We start from the raw sequence: 14896 nt of genomic DNA, 5'->3' as shown, positions 1-14896 counted from the left end.
GATCAGCAGATCACTGATGCCATGCAGGTGTCCTGCAGATCTGTCAGTGTGAGCTGTCTGTCTGTACATCGTACAGCCTGGCAATTTCACACTGACAGGAAGGCCCAGTGAACTAAAAGCCAACAGCTGCCAAGGATATTGAGACTTGTAGTTCATTCATACACAGAGCTGTGTAAATGAATGACAGGGCCATGTGGGCGGAGCCCCGCACAGCTACGCTGTTTTTAAAAAGTGACCGCTAGTCCATGGAACTTCTCCCCGTTTTGCTTTCACAGGGCAGCGAGGAGTGGCTGCAGCAGTGGGAACACGCTACACGTTCCACCCTAAAAATGTGTGGCACGTGTAACTAACTTGTTCTCAAAGGTGAACTTATACTTTAAAGGGGTTGTAAAGGTTTGTTTTTTTATTTTCTAAATGGGTTCCTTTAAGCTAGTGCATTGTTGGTTCACTTACCTTTTCCTTCGATTTGCCTTCTAAATGTTTTTTTGTTTTTGGTTTTCTTCGTCTGAATTTCTCACTTCCTGTTCCTCCTCAGTAAGCTGTTCAGTAAGCTGTTCTGGCTGACTATCCACCGCTCAGATTATGGTGGAAAGCTTACTGAGGAGAAACCGGAAGTGAGAAATTCAGACAAAAAAAAAAACATTTAGAAGGAAAAGGTAAGTGAACCAACAATGCACTAGCTTATTTATTTATTTATTTATTAAAATTCTTAAAAGTACAAAATGGTACAAAACGCAGTCAGTTACCCGTAGGCCTCTATGCGCCGAGAACAACAATACAGCAACAACCAAAATAACCAAAAAGCAGCGTAACAGATCAAAATTTAAAATGGTTAGCAGATCAAAGAACTATAAAAATGTAATTCCATAGGCTTGACTGAAAAGCTCAGTTTTTAGAAGCTTCCTGAACTTAAAAAGATCATTCTCAAGCCTTAATTTTAGAGGCAGGGAGTTCCAAAACTGTGCTCCCTGGACCGCACTCGTCCTCCCTCCGCATTTTTTCTTTTGAAATTTAGGGATCACCAAAGTTTCCGAATTAGCCGACCTTAAGGTACGGTTAGGCACATACTTGGTGAATTTTTCCTGCAGGTACACTGGCCCCTTGCCATGGGTAGCCCTGTGCACCATGCAACCAGTTTTAACAGAACCCGTTCCTTCACGGGTAGCCAATGCAGGGCTCTCAGCGATGGCGTGATGTGGTCACGACGACCAACACCCATGAGTAGCCTTGCAGCGGCATTCTGAATAAGCTGTAGTTTGTGCATGATGTTATTAGGTAAACCCAGGTACAAAGCGTTACAGTAATCTAATCGACTTCCGATAATGGCATTAACCATAGAGATCTTGTGCGATTCTTCAATGAAGCGAAAAGTCGACCTCGGGAGTTTCAAGTGGAAGTGACAAGAACTCACCACCTGGTTTACCTGTGGTCGTAGCGTTAATCTCACCCTACCCAGAGGGGGCATCATTTCAACAAGCCCCTCTAGAGAAGCTCTATAGACAGCCATGGGTATATGGCATGCCCCTGGCCATCCCGGAAACTTAATCTAAGTGCAATTTATCACAGATCAATAGGATTCATGTATTGAAAGATAAGTTGTATTTGTGAATTGGTTTCATCGAGATTGAGCCAAGCATCCCATACCTCTAAAAATGTTCTCAAGCAACTTCTGTATTTATATGTATTGTATCTATTTAAAAAAAGGTACAGGTACCCTGTTTACATAAAAGTATTGTTACCAGGTTTGGCAAGTCTTGGCTTTTTATAATCTCTTTGTGATATACCAACTAGATGTTGTCAATGAGATAGATGATCAGCCTTGATTGGCTAGCTTTTATGTATACTTGGGTATATTTTATTTATACTCTCATTTTAAATTGAAACGGATCAGTAATGAATCAGCCCCCTATTGTTTTTTTTGGTTATTTCCCCAAGTTAAATAAATGATGATGAATAAATGAGGCAAGACTGTAAAGACAAATGGCCATCGCTATCGCAGTGTACATACAGCCTTTATTTGCAGCTGTTTCACAGCACAGGCCAGAAGAGTTGTTACCGCTCCAAATATTATGTGGTGTTTGTTTGCCATACTTTTCCTTAGACTCAGCTGCTTTTGGCCATTAAGTCCTACAATCACAGCAGGACAAAAAGGATATATTCAGCTGCACACAAGGAAATTGTAGCTTGTAGCAAGACAACTGGTCAAGCTCCAAACTAGAACTTCTGATGTGTATCACCCCCTAAGGGATTTAAAGCTAGCCTCTAGGCCAGGGATCTCCAGACTACGGCCTTCCAGCTGTTGCGGAACTACAAGTCCAATGAGGCATTGTAAAACTCTGACTAGGTATAATGGGAATTGTAGTGCCTGAACAACTGAAGGGCCATAGTTTTTGCGACCCCTGCTCTTGGCAAATATAATAGACACAGATTGATACTGTTCTATTATTTTTATTATTTTTATAGCAGGCAGTGTTGGTACGTGAATTTGACATGTCAAACTCTTGCATTCTCTGGGCAGTGGAGCTCGGCACAATGAGCCAAGGCCCCAGTTATGACCCATTCAAGTGAATTGGGCCACTTTGCAAACACCCTGTAACCACATGCAATGCACGCTGTTGCAGGATGCTAATGTGGGGTCCAAGGAGTTAAAGCAGGTGATGAGGAGGGGATACAATACCTCCTCATCGCCTGCTTTAACCCCTCGTTCGCTGTACTGCACAAGGTTGCAGGGCGCTTGCAGAGTGAATGTTTTTACGCTTGGTGAGCAATACACCTGCCAAGAGTGACACAGCATATAATTCCTGCTGCGGTCGTGGCCTGTCTACACCCCTGGCCACTGCATCTAAAGGGAGTGTAAATGAGTCCTTATTTTTCTAAGCCCCCTATAGTAGTCGCAATTAAGATTGTGTGTAAGCTTCCTTTGCAACATTGAATTGCACTGAGCGAAACACACTGACCTGAAAAAAAAAAAAAAGAGGATAATAGATGAGTCCAGTGTCAGTGTGAACGAAGCAAAGCAACATTCATGGGACTTTGTATGAGGAATGTCACTTAAAGTGGAGTTCCACCCATAAATATAACATTACATCAGTAGTTTTAAAAAAGTGTCATTAGTCCTTTAAGAAATTTTTTTTTTTTTTTTAGATGCCTTCAAAGTGTTGTTGCTAGGCAGAATAGTTAATCTTCCCTCTTCCTGCACCTAGGTGCTTAATGCTTCCTAACCTATACCGCACAGACTCCTGGGAATGTAGTGGGTGTAACTTTCCAGGAGTCTATGCACTCCCCAGTCTCAAAGAATCATGTGACTTGGACAGTACAGGTGCTGAAACCTATTACACTGCTTGTGCAGCACTGAGCATGTGCGAGATCTGCAAGGCTGAAATCCAGGAAGTCATACAGTCTGGCTTCATGATTCCCACACTTAAGATGGCCCCAGACAATTTCTATTTTATAAAGTGTCTAAATGCTGTAACAACCTAACAAAACGGACCTTAGTTTACAGACTAACTTTACTAGAATACATTAAGCTTGTGTATTACAGGGGTATTTATATTTAAAAAGTGAATTGTGGCCGGAACTCCGCTTTAAAGATAAATGATGTAAAAAATGCATACTTTTGAAAATGTATTTGGTAATCAAAGTTAAAAAGTTCCATAATTGAAAATACATGATTCGATTTGATAATAATGTCATAACAAGCCAAAAAAAAGAAAGAGGGGGTAATGTATCACATATAATTTAATTCATTATATACAGGTACATTAATACAAATATTCATATGAACAACTAAATAGGGAGTATAGGTTGTAAAAATCAGGCTGTATTGATATTATAATAATTGGCACGTGACTGGTAAAACAAAATCATAATATAAAAAAACTAACATGATAATAATTACATAAAGATACATAATAATAAATCTAGGCTGTATAGATCAAACTGTCTTGCCATGGTGGAAACTCGTCTTTCATAGTATAAACATATATCATAGTATTGCATAATAATGCATGATTGATGTAAGAAGTATATAGTTACATAGTTAGGTTGAAAAAAGACACAAGTCCATCAAGTTCAACCATAAGAAATAAAATAATAATAGTATCGTACAATCACATATACCCAATTCTATACCCACAGTATAGATCCAACTGTCTTGACATTGTAGAACTCTACGTGTTTCATGGCTCATGACCACCCGTCAGGAGTAAAAAGTCAAGGATATCTGTAAGTGTAAATAATTAACAAGGTGTATCATGGAAAATAATTCCTAAGGCCGGGTTCACACTTGTCCGACAAACGCTCCGACATTGGGAGCTCATGTAGCATGATGAGTGAAAATCAATGTTTCCCTATGAGAGCCGTCTTAACTGGTCCGACCTTGAAAATGCTCCCTGTACTACTTTGGTCCGACATTGATCCTACTTCAGCCCATTGAATATCATTGAAGTCGGACCAAAGTAGGAGCCTTGTCCTTACCATCCGACTTTTGACATCCGACATGTGATTACAGCAGCAGTAAAAGGAATTTATCTCACTCTGGGATTGTTTTGATTTGTCAAAGAACAAGTCAGGCGGATGGATGTAGGACCAATGTAGGACAGATGTCGCAGAGCAAAGTAGGATGAAAGTCGTATTGCTGTCGTGTAGTATAGTGTGAACCCAGCCTAAGTTGAGAAAAAAGAAGAGGGGAAGGATCGATACAAAACATTGAATCTAATATTTACATATTAACTCAAACGGAAAGCCCAGCTTCAAGAGCGGGAGGAGGGGGTGTCAGATATAACGTCTGACCTGGAGCTGAGGTAGGTATAGCCCATGGGAGCAGCCAAGGAGAGGGCCAGATGACCGTATGGTGGTCCACACGGCAAGAAAAAGAGGGGCACATCTAACCCACACTGATCTAGAAAAGGCATAAAAAAATATACTTAAAGCGGGAGTTCACCCATTTATTAAATTTTTTTTTTCTCCCCTTAGATTCCTGCTCGTTCGGTCTAGGGGAATCGGCTATTTGTATTAAAATATGAGCAGTACTTACCCGTTTTCGAGATGCATCTTCTTCCGTCGCTTCCGGGTATGGGTCTTCGGGAGCGGGCGTTCCTTCTTGATTGACAGTCTTCCGAGAGGCTTCCGACGGTCGCATCCATCGCGTCACTCGTAGCCGAAAGAAGCCGAACGTCTGTGCGGCTCTATACTGCGCCTGCGCACCGACGTTCGGCTTCTTTCGGAAAATCGTGACGCGATGGATGCGACCGTCGGAAGCCTCTCGGAAGACTGTCAATCAAGGAACGCCCATTCCCGCAGCCCATACCCGGAAGCGACGGAGAGGATGCATCTCGTAAACGGGTAAGTACTGCACATATTTTAAAACAAATAGCCGATTCCCCTAGAGAAAACGAGCAGGAATCTAAGGGGAAAAAGTGCCCTCTAAGGGTGAACCCCCGCTTTAAGTGAAATGACATCTACATGGTGAATTTAGTGGTGAAAATTGGTGAAAATTAGTGTATAGAGGAAAAGTGTGATGATGTCATAGAGATGTCCCTTTCAGTTGCTGCTGGCACCGCCCCAGGTCCCTATTACGCAGGATAAAGAGAGGCAGAGTGCAGTTTATATCACTCCACCAGGGCCTGCAGCCGGAACTCCGCCGGCCCCAGCCACTACTATTAAAAAATAGTTCCACGCCCACTGCTTCTCTATGACACTCCTCCTTCTGCAGGTGGTGGGTCGGTCAGCCAAAGGTGCGATCTACAAGTCACCTGGTCAGAATCCACTGGTAGATCACCATTGACCGGTTGCCGACTCCCACTTTAGAATGTACAGGTCTATGCAGCCTGCCACTTGTCATTGATTTGAACAGACTGCCTGTGTGGGACACCTGTGCAAGCCACACAAGTGAGGACGGCCTCTTCGCACGAATCGATACGCCCGTGAGGTCTTGGCTTGATGAATGTGGTAAAAAAACATGTTTTTGCACATTATTGGATGATTGAAATCAGCAGAGCTTCACCTCATTCACTAAGCTAAGTGAAAATTCCCCTTTTGCAAAGTGAATAGCCTATTTACCTTTAGTAAATCAACCCACTAGATCTTGTAAGGAAAGTCTCTAGCTTTACTGCGGTCTGTCCCAATTTCCCTCTGTACAAAAGCAATTTTTTTTTTATCTGTTTAAATATTCTTTACGTAACATGCTTTAAATTTAGACTTGACTTCTCTGACGTTCTGTTTTTCTGGTAAATTGGCCGAGGTTTAGAGAACTGCATGCACTGCAATCTTATGACAACCCCTAACAGAGGCGTACAGCAGGATTTGTGTGCTTGCTGCATAAAACCCTCACTGTGTAAAATGCAGACCGCTTGGTGCTTCGGTGTCATTTGTATTCCTAAAGCACTCATACACTACCGAAGGCTTTGTGTTATGGGCTCGTAACTTGTGCCCGGGCAGCAAGGTCATCATCGTTACTATCTTTGACCTTGAAGTCGACCTTCACAGTGTTACCATCAAATAGTTCCCTAGCATGTTGCTGCCCAGAGACAAACAGAAGCGAGACTGCAGTTATTCACCAGTACGCATGTACGGTATTCCTCCGGTTGCTAAGCAACTATTAAATGACTCTGCTGGGGAAAAGACCATAGGATTCAACAAGAATACAAGACATCATTAATGTTAGAATTGCATATAAACCCCTTTTTGTTTCCCAAAAATGCTTACAGGAATTTCCACTTTTAATGACATGTACCCAGTGCCATAGAACAAAAGGACAGCGCAGTCTTTACGAAGAAACGCATAATTTGATTCAAAATTAGAACTTCAAATATAGTAATTGTCTTGAAGCACAAGACGTAGCCGATGAAAGTAGAAAGTCATTTTCAATAACATTCCAAATGATGTGGTGCTTTAAGCTTATTAGAACAATATATACTTTGTAGTATTGCATAACATATTTGTACACACAATTAAGAACACTTAAAGTTTAAAACAGAGCTTTCACTGTTTCACTAAACACTAGCGTGTTTAGTGAAACCTATATATATATATATAACCTATATATATGTAACCTATATATATATATATATATATACAGTTTTAGCCACACAGACTTATTCTTGCCAACAAATAAAAAAATCCCTCCGTCCTCCCCACCAAGTCAACTTTCTTTTGTCCGCCATTCTGTATGCTAATTTAACCGCTTCAGCTCCAGAAGGCTTTACCCCAGCCCCCCTCTTCCTGACCAGGCCATTTTTTGCAATACAGCACTGCGTTGACTTAACTGACAATTGTCGTGCGGCGATGTACCCAAATAAAATTGACGTCCTTTTTTTCCCCACAAATAGAGCTTTCTTTTGGTGGTATTTGAACACATCTGCGGTTCTTATTTTGTGCGCTATAAACAAAAAAATAAAATTTTGAAAAAATACTTTCCGCTATAAAACACAACCAATAAAAAAAAAAAAAAATCAAATTTCTTCATCAATGGCCCAGATTCACAGACATCGGCGCATATTTATGCCGCTGTAGCGTATCTTTTATTACACTACGCCGACGCAGCGCAGAGAGGCAAGCACTGAATTCACAAAGCACTTGCCATTAAATCTGCGCTGTGTTTCTTAGGCGTAAGTGGAAGTGGGCGTGAGCCATGCAAATGAGGCGTGACCCCATACAAATGATGGCCCGAGCGCCATAAAGCTACGAATAACAAACGGCGCATGCGCCGTCCCGTGGACGCATCCAGTGCGCATGTTTAGAATCACGTCGGAAATACTCCCTAAGATACGCCTGATCACTGCCTACGACGTGAACGTAACCTACGCCTAGTCATATTCACGTACAACGTAAACAACAAAAGATACGGCTTGTGTTCCCTGGTCCATACCTTTGCATGGGATGCGCCTCATATATGGGGAATAACTTTACGTACGACTTACGCAAACCGCATATATTATGCGCAAGGCACAAGTACGTTCGTGAATCAGCGTATCTACCTCATTTGCATATGTGCATAGAAAATCAATGGGAGCCGCAAATGCGCCCAGCGTAAATATGCGCCCACGATACGATGGCGTAGGCAAGTTACGTCGGTCATAGGAAGCCTATTTTTAGGCGTATCTTAGTATGTGGGTCGGCGCATAGATACGATGGCGCACATTTGTACTTATGTCGGCGTATCTTGAGATACGTCGGCGCAAGTGCTTTGTGAATCTGGGCCTATGATTTTGTTACATATTTTTGCTATAAAAAAAAAATCCCAAAAAGCGTACATTGGTTTGCACAAAAGTTATAGCGTCTACAAACTATGGCATGGATTTATGGACTTTCAATTTTTTTAATTGTTCTTACTAATAATGACGGCAATCTGCGATTTTTAGCAGGATTGCAGTGGACAAATCTGACATAAGTGACACTTTTTGGGGACCAGTGACACCAATGCAGTGATCAGTGTTAAAAAAAAAAAAATGTACTACCACTGTATAAATGACACTGGCAGGGAAGGGGTTAACATCAGGGGCGCGCAAAGGGTGTGCTCCTAGGGAATGCTTTCTAACTGTGTGGGGGATGGACTGACTGGAGGAAGAGAGACATCTGTGTTCCTGATTAGCAGGAACACAAGAGCTCTCTCTCCCTCTGTGACAGAACAGCAGTCTGCTTTGTTTACATAGCCAGACCACCGTTCTGCCTCTCCTGCAAACGGAGGCGGCCGCCAGGCCCGCTGATTGGCTCCTTGTTGTGTCCAATCACAGCAGGAGTGCGGCGCGTGCCCCAGAGCCGACAACAGTAATCACGGACAGGTATGTAATTTTTCTCTTAGATCCAAGCAAAGCTATCCCTTGTAAATACAGAAGGCTTCAGTGTTTTACAAGTCACAGTGGGGAGTGGAAGGGTGAGGGCTGGAGGTGGCAGAATGGAGATCTGCCATTTTCCAGCTGCAAAACTGCGTGTGTGGGCCACATGACAAGGCTTGGCTGGCTGGATTCGGCCTGTGAGCCTTGTGTTATATGTGGTCTACAGCCTTATAGTTGTATATTTGTTAGTGTAAAATCTATAGCACTACTACTTTGAACTGCTAAATTCAAGAGATGTGGAGTGAGATTTGATGTCACTACTGGTGTGCTTGCTGGAGGCTCTGACATGATCATCTATCAAGATGGCCACCTTCACATAGAGACACAGTGCAGAACAAGGCGTGTTAAGTCCTTAATGGGAAAAGGTCAACTGCAGAGAGACCACAGCCAGTATTGTTGACTAGTTCACTTTTCAATCGGACTGCCTTTTTTTTGGGTACAGCTCGCAGAACTCTCTTAGGCTCCTTTCACATGTACGGATCCTGTGAGGATCCATACATGTCTCATCTGCTTGTTGATCCCCCGCTGAGCCGGCAGATCACACTGTGCAGGGACCGCCCTGTCAGATCTCCGCTCTCCCCTGGGGGATCCGATGGACACGAACCGTCTGTCCGCGTTCACACGATCTGCTCTGCAGACGGATGGAAAAATAGTATTTTCCTCCGTCTGCAGAATCGGAGGATTGCGGACACGGATGAGATCGGGTGTCAGCGGTTGTTCATCCGCTGACACCCGCTATCTCATAGGGATACATGTATGTCCCTTTTTCATCCGTAAACGGATGGATGAAAAAGCGGACATACGGTCCGCTGGTGTGAGAGGGCCCTTAAAGTGGAGGTTCACCCTTTAAAAAAAATTCTGACATCACACGGAGTCGCGCCATCCTACCGACAGAATGCCGGTGTTTTTTTTTTTTCTCAGCACATACCTCTTAATCCCAATTTTCACCTCGCGGCAATCCCGCGGGAGTGGGCGTTCCCAAGCACTGCCTGTGATTAACAGGCTTCCGAACGGCGCATGCTGCGCGCCACAGGTTGCCGACAGAACCCGAACGTCGGTGCGCAGGCGCCGTATAGAGCCGCACCGACATTCGGGTTTTTTCGGCAACCTGTGATGCGCAGTATGCGCCGTTCGGAAGCCTGTCAATCACAGGCAGTGCTTGGGAACGCCCACTCCCGCGGGATTGCCGTGAGGTGAAAATCGGGATTAAAAGGTATGTGCTGAGAAAAAAAAAAAAACACTGGCATTCTGTCGGTAGGATGGCGCGAATCCGTGTGATGTCCGAATTTTTTTTGAGGGTGAACCTCCACTTTAAGTGGCATGGCCAGCTTGCACACCTCAGCTTCTATATGACTAGCAGATTATCCTGCTACCCAACTATGCAGAAAATGGGTGCATCTACTGTAGAACAGACAGCAGCCCCAGAAATATGAAGATTGACGTGCTTCTTTCAGTGCACGGTGCTTTAAAAGAAACCGTAACATTTAACACTCGGCTGTCTTTCAGAGCCTTTTTTTTAAGATTCCTTACCACATCCTTGTAGAACTAATGGTGACATTATGATTTCCTTACTAGACAATATTAGCTGGTTGAATGTTCCTGTGCTATTGTTTGCTAAAAGCTCAGTAAATAAGGAAACCACACTAAAGAGGAAATAGGATCCTATAACACTCTTAAAGACATGCTGGCAGGTTAATCGGATCCTGTCTAAAATTGGCCCTAGTATATGTATGAATGTGTGTTAGGGACCTTAGGTTGTAAGCTCCTTGAGGGTAGGGACTGATGTGAATGTACAATGTATATGTAAAGCGCTGTGTAAATTGACAGCACTATATAAGTACCCAAAATAAATAAAATAAATATTGGTTGTTTGCATACCGGTAATGTATCCCATAGGGGGCCCTGCACGTTGGAACTTACAATCTACAGTAAGAGGGGGGGTCAAGTATTATAAAAGGTATTAACTGTGGGGGATGAGGTGATGAAGAAAGAAGTACAGTTGTTGGGTGGAGGCATGATAGGCGTCTCTGAAGAGAAAAGTTTTCAGGGATCACCTAAAAGTGTATAGAGTTGGAGATAATCAGACAGTTTGGGGTAGGAAATTCCAAAGGATGGGGGTATGGGAGGAGGTGCAGAGGAATCTAGAGAGCAGGAGGTCTTGGGAGGAACGAAGAGGATGATTTGGTTGGTATTTTGAGACTAGGTTAGTGATGTAGCTGGGGGTCAGGTTGTGGATAGCTTTGTAAGTTATTGTTAGTATTTTGAATTAAATTTGTTGGGTGAGCGAAAGCCAGTGGAGGTATTGGCTGAGAGGGGTAGCAGATGCTGAGCGGTTCGTAAGGTAGGTGAGTCTGGCTGCAGCATTCATGATGGACTGGAGGGGGAATAACCTATTTAAAGGTAAGCCAATGAGGAGGGAGTTGCAGTAGTTGAGCCATGAGATAACCAGGAAGTGAATCCGGAGGCCTTTTTGGTTTCATTAGTTAGGAGGGGACAAATTTTGACATGTTGCAGAGGTTGAGGCGGCAAGCTTTGGAAGTGATTGGATGTGGGGCCGAAAGTAGAGTTCAGAGTCCAGGATAACACCTAGCACCCTGACCTGCAGGGATGGGTGGATGGTTGTGCCATTGCTCTTAACCACGTCAGCAGAATGGCACAGCTGGGCACATCAACGTATAGGTACGTTGTCCTTTAAGCCCAGCCGCGGTGCGCTCCCGCGACCCGTTCCGAAGCTCCGTGACCGCGGGACCCAATCGCCACTGGAGTCCCGCGATCGGTCCCCAGAGCTGAAGAACGGGGAGAGCCGTGTTTAAACACGGCTTCCCCGTTCTTCACTGTGGCTCCGTCATCGATCGTGTCATCCCTTTTATAGGGGGACACAATCGATGACGTCACACCTACAGCCACACCCCCCCTACAGTTGTAAACACACTTCAGGGAACACATAACCCCAACAGCGCCCCCTGTGGTTAACTCCCAAACTGCAACTTTCATTTTCACAATAAACAATGCATTTTAAATGCATTTTTTGCTGTGAAAATGACAATGGTCCCAAAAATGTGTCAAAATTGTCCGAAGTGTCCGCTATAATGTCGCAGTCACGACAAAAATCGCTGATCGCTGCCATTAGTAGTAAAAATTTTTTTTTTTTATAAAAATGCAATAAGACTATTCCCTATTTTGTAAACGCTATAAATTTTGCGCAAACCAACCGATAAACACTTCTTGCGATTTTTTTACCAAAAATAGGTAGAAGAATACGTATCGGCCTAAACTGAGGAAAATAATATTTTTTTTATATATTTTTGGGGGATAGTTATTATAGCAAAAAGTAAAAAATATTGATTTTTTTTCAAAATTGTCGCTCTATTTTTGTTTATAGCGCAAAAAATAAAAACCGCCAAGGTGATCAAATACCACCAAAAGAAAGCTCTATTTGTGGGAAAAAAAGGACGCCAATTTTGTTTGGGAGCCACGTCGCACGACCGCGCAATTGTCAGTTAAAGCGATGCAGTGCCGAATCGCAAAAAGAGGCCTGGTCCTTTACCTGCATTTTGGTCCGGGTCTTAAGTGGTTAAAAGAGAAGTCCGAGGAAGAGGCACGTGGGGGAGGACATATTATGAACTCAGTTTTGGACAAGTTGAGTTTGAGGAAGTGGTGTGATATCCAGACAGATATGTCTGTTCAGGGCTGGACTGGGACAAAAATTTGGCCCTGGACTTCATCCAGACTGGCCCACTTTGACAGGTCTCTCCCACAGCGGCCGGAAAACTCCCGCACCCCCGGCCACCCAAGCCCCCTCTCCCCCTTTACTAGCCACTAGCCGTTTTACTTTATTAGAGCAGAATGGCTGGTACTGGTACTCTTATAGGCAGTACCAGTGGGGAAGCTAGACATTATTTCTCCCGGGGCTAAGAATCAGTTTGGTGCCCCCGCCTTATGGGACAAGATTAGGCAGAAGTGAGAAACTCCCAGGCCGCTGTCACTGAAGCCGGCCCACTGAGCCATCGGCCCACCGGGAAACTCCCTGTAGTCCCAATGGCCAGTCCATCCCTGTGTGTGTTATTAAGTTAGTGATGCGTGAGGAGACTGATGAAGTGAGCTAAGGGGTGGAGAGGTAGACTTGGGTGTCATCTGCGTAGAAATTATTTTGAAAGCCAAGGGAGGCTTTCAGCTGACCCAGGGTGTAGATTGAAAATAGGAGAGGTCCAGGAACAGAACCTTGGGGGACCCCGATGGAAAAATCAAAGGAGAGTGGGGGAAGTAGAATTGCAAGTGACACTGAAGGTGTGGTGGGATAGGTTGGATGAGAGCCAGCAAAGAGCAGAGTCAAGGAGACCAAAGGAGTAACGTTTTTTTTGAATAGGAGGGGGTGGTCATCCATATCAAAGGCAGCCTAAAGGTACAGAAGTAGGAGTACAGAATAGTGTCCATTGCTTTTGCTGTTAGTAAGTCATCTGTGAGTTTTAAAAGAGCAGTTTCTGTGGAATTTTGAGGGCGAAATCCGGACTAATGAGGTGGTCACTCGGTTGTAGACCCGGCGTTTCCAGGAGTTTAGAGGAAAAGGGGAGCCAGGAGATAGGTTGTACATTGGTAAAATTGGTAGGGTCCAAGGATGGCTTTTTAAGTATGGGGATGACTAGTGCATGTTTTCGAGAGTTAAGAAGATACCAGAAGAGAGGGAGAGATTGAAGGGGAAAGGGAGTAGCCGCTCCAGGTGGGAACCCAGACGAACATCCACCGTTGCAGACAACTCAGGTGCAGGCAATGCACTTGGTAAAGCAGGAACAAATATAGGCCCGTATTCAGAAAGAAGTTACGCTGGCGTATCTATTGATACGCCGCGTAACTTCTAGGATGCTCCGGCTTATCTTTTTTCTGTATTTAGAAAACAAGATACGCCGGATTTTTGCTAAGATCCGACTGGCGTAAGTTTCTTACGCCGTCGTATCTTAGTTGCATATTTACGCTGGCCGCTAGGTGGCGCTTCCGTCGATTTACGCGAGGAGTATGCAAATTTAGTAGATACGCCGATTCAGAAACGTGCATCCGCCTGGCGCATTTTTTTACGTCGTTTACGTTAGGCTTTTTCCGGCGTAAAGTTACCCCATGGTCTATGAGGGGTAGGCAATGTTATGTATGGACGTCGGGCCAGTGTAGAATTTTCAGTCGATTACGTCATTTGCGTAAGTCGTTCGGGAATAGGGCTGTACGTAAGTTACGTTCGCATCGAAAGCATTGACAGTTTGCGGCGTAATTTGGAGCATGCACACTTTCGTGCGCCGTTCGTAAAAAACGTCAAATACGTGGGGTCACTATTAATTTAAATAAAACACGCCCACATCATCCACATTTGAATTAGGCGGGCTTACGCCGGACCACATACGCTACGCCGCCGTAACTTAGGGTGCAAGTTCTTTATGAATACGGAACTTGCGCCCTAAATTACGGCGGCGTAACGTATCTGAGATACGTTACGCCCGCCGATAGATACACCATTGTATCTGAATCCGGGCCCTTGTCTCTGGACAGCCGCACACTGAACAAATTGTAGCCTTTATTGAAAAAAGGACAGCACTACAAGTCACAGCAAAGTGAAATAAAATAAAACCCAACTGCTGACGCGTTTCACACTAACACTAGTGCTTAGTCATAGTTTGATTGTTTTCATACAAGTACAATAGGCACATAGCAGGAATATGAAAGGCTGAGGTAACATGTTATTGAAAGTAAGTTTGCTGTGTTATTTTACTCACAACTTGTTCCAGATGTATCGTTGTCCCCATTGATACCTCACAAACAGTGTTTTTCTGTTCTCTTTCAGGATCGGCCGACGTCTTGTGCTGCTGTTTTCTGTAATCTTCAACCTCATTTTTGGACTTTCTGTGGCTCTCTCTGTCAATGTGACCATGTTCAGCACGCTCAGGTTTTTTGAAGGATTCTGTCTTGCTGGGATTTTCCTCTGCTTGTATGCATTGAGTGAGTACTGCTTTCACTGAAATACAGTGGGTATAGAAATGAATCGCACCCCTTTAAAATAATTTCATGTTGTCGCTTTGCAG

At 43.9% G+C, this 14896-nt stretch overlaps 1 protein-coding gene across 1 annotated transcript in view; it reads left to right on the top strand.

The window, feature by feature from the left end:
* Nucleotides 1-14896, top strand: part of SLC22A23 (solute carrier family 22 member 23) — a 195890-nt gene that overhangs the window by 85049 nt on the left and 95945 nt on the right. Inside the window, exon 3 of the mRNA XM_040353645.1 lies at nucleotides 14659-14813. Within this exon, the coding sequence (XP_040209579.1) occupies nucleotides 14659-14813 (155 nt within the window). The remainder of the gene's footprint in view (nucleotides 1-14658; nucleotides 14814-14896) is intronic.

Source organism: Rana temporaria, chromosome 5 (genome assembly GCF_905171775.1).
Source record: "Rana temporaria chromosome 5, aRanTem1.1, whole genome shotgun sequence".
NCBI lineage: Eukaryota > Metazoa > Chordata > Amphibia > Anura > Ranidae > Rana > Rana temporaria.
Note: the sequence above shows the minus strand (reverse complement) of the source record. Positions and strands in the feature narration are given on the sequence as shown.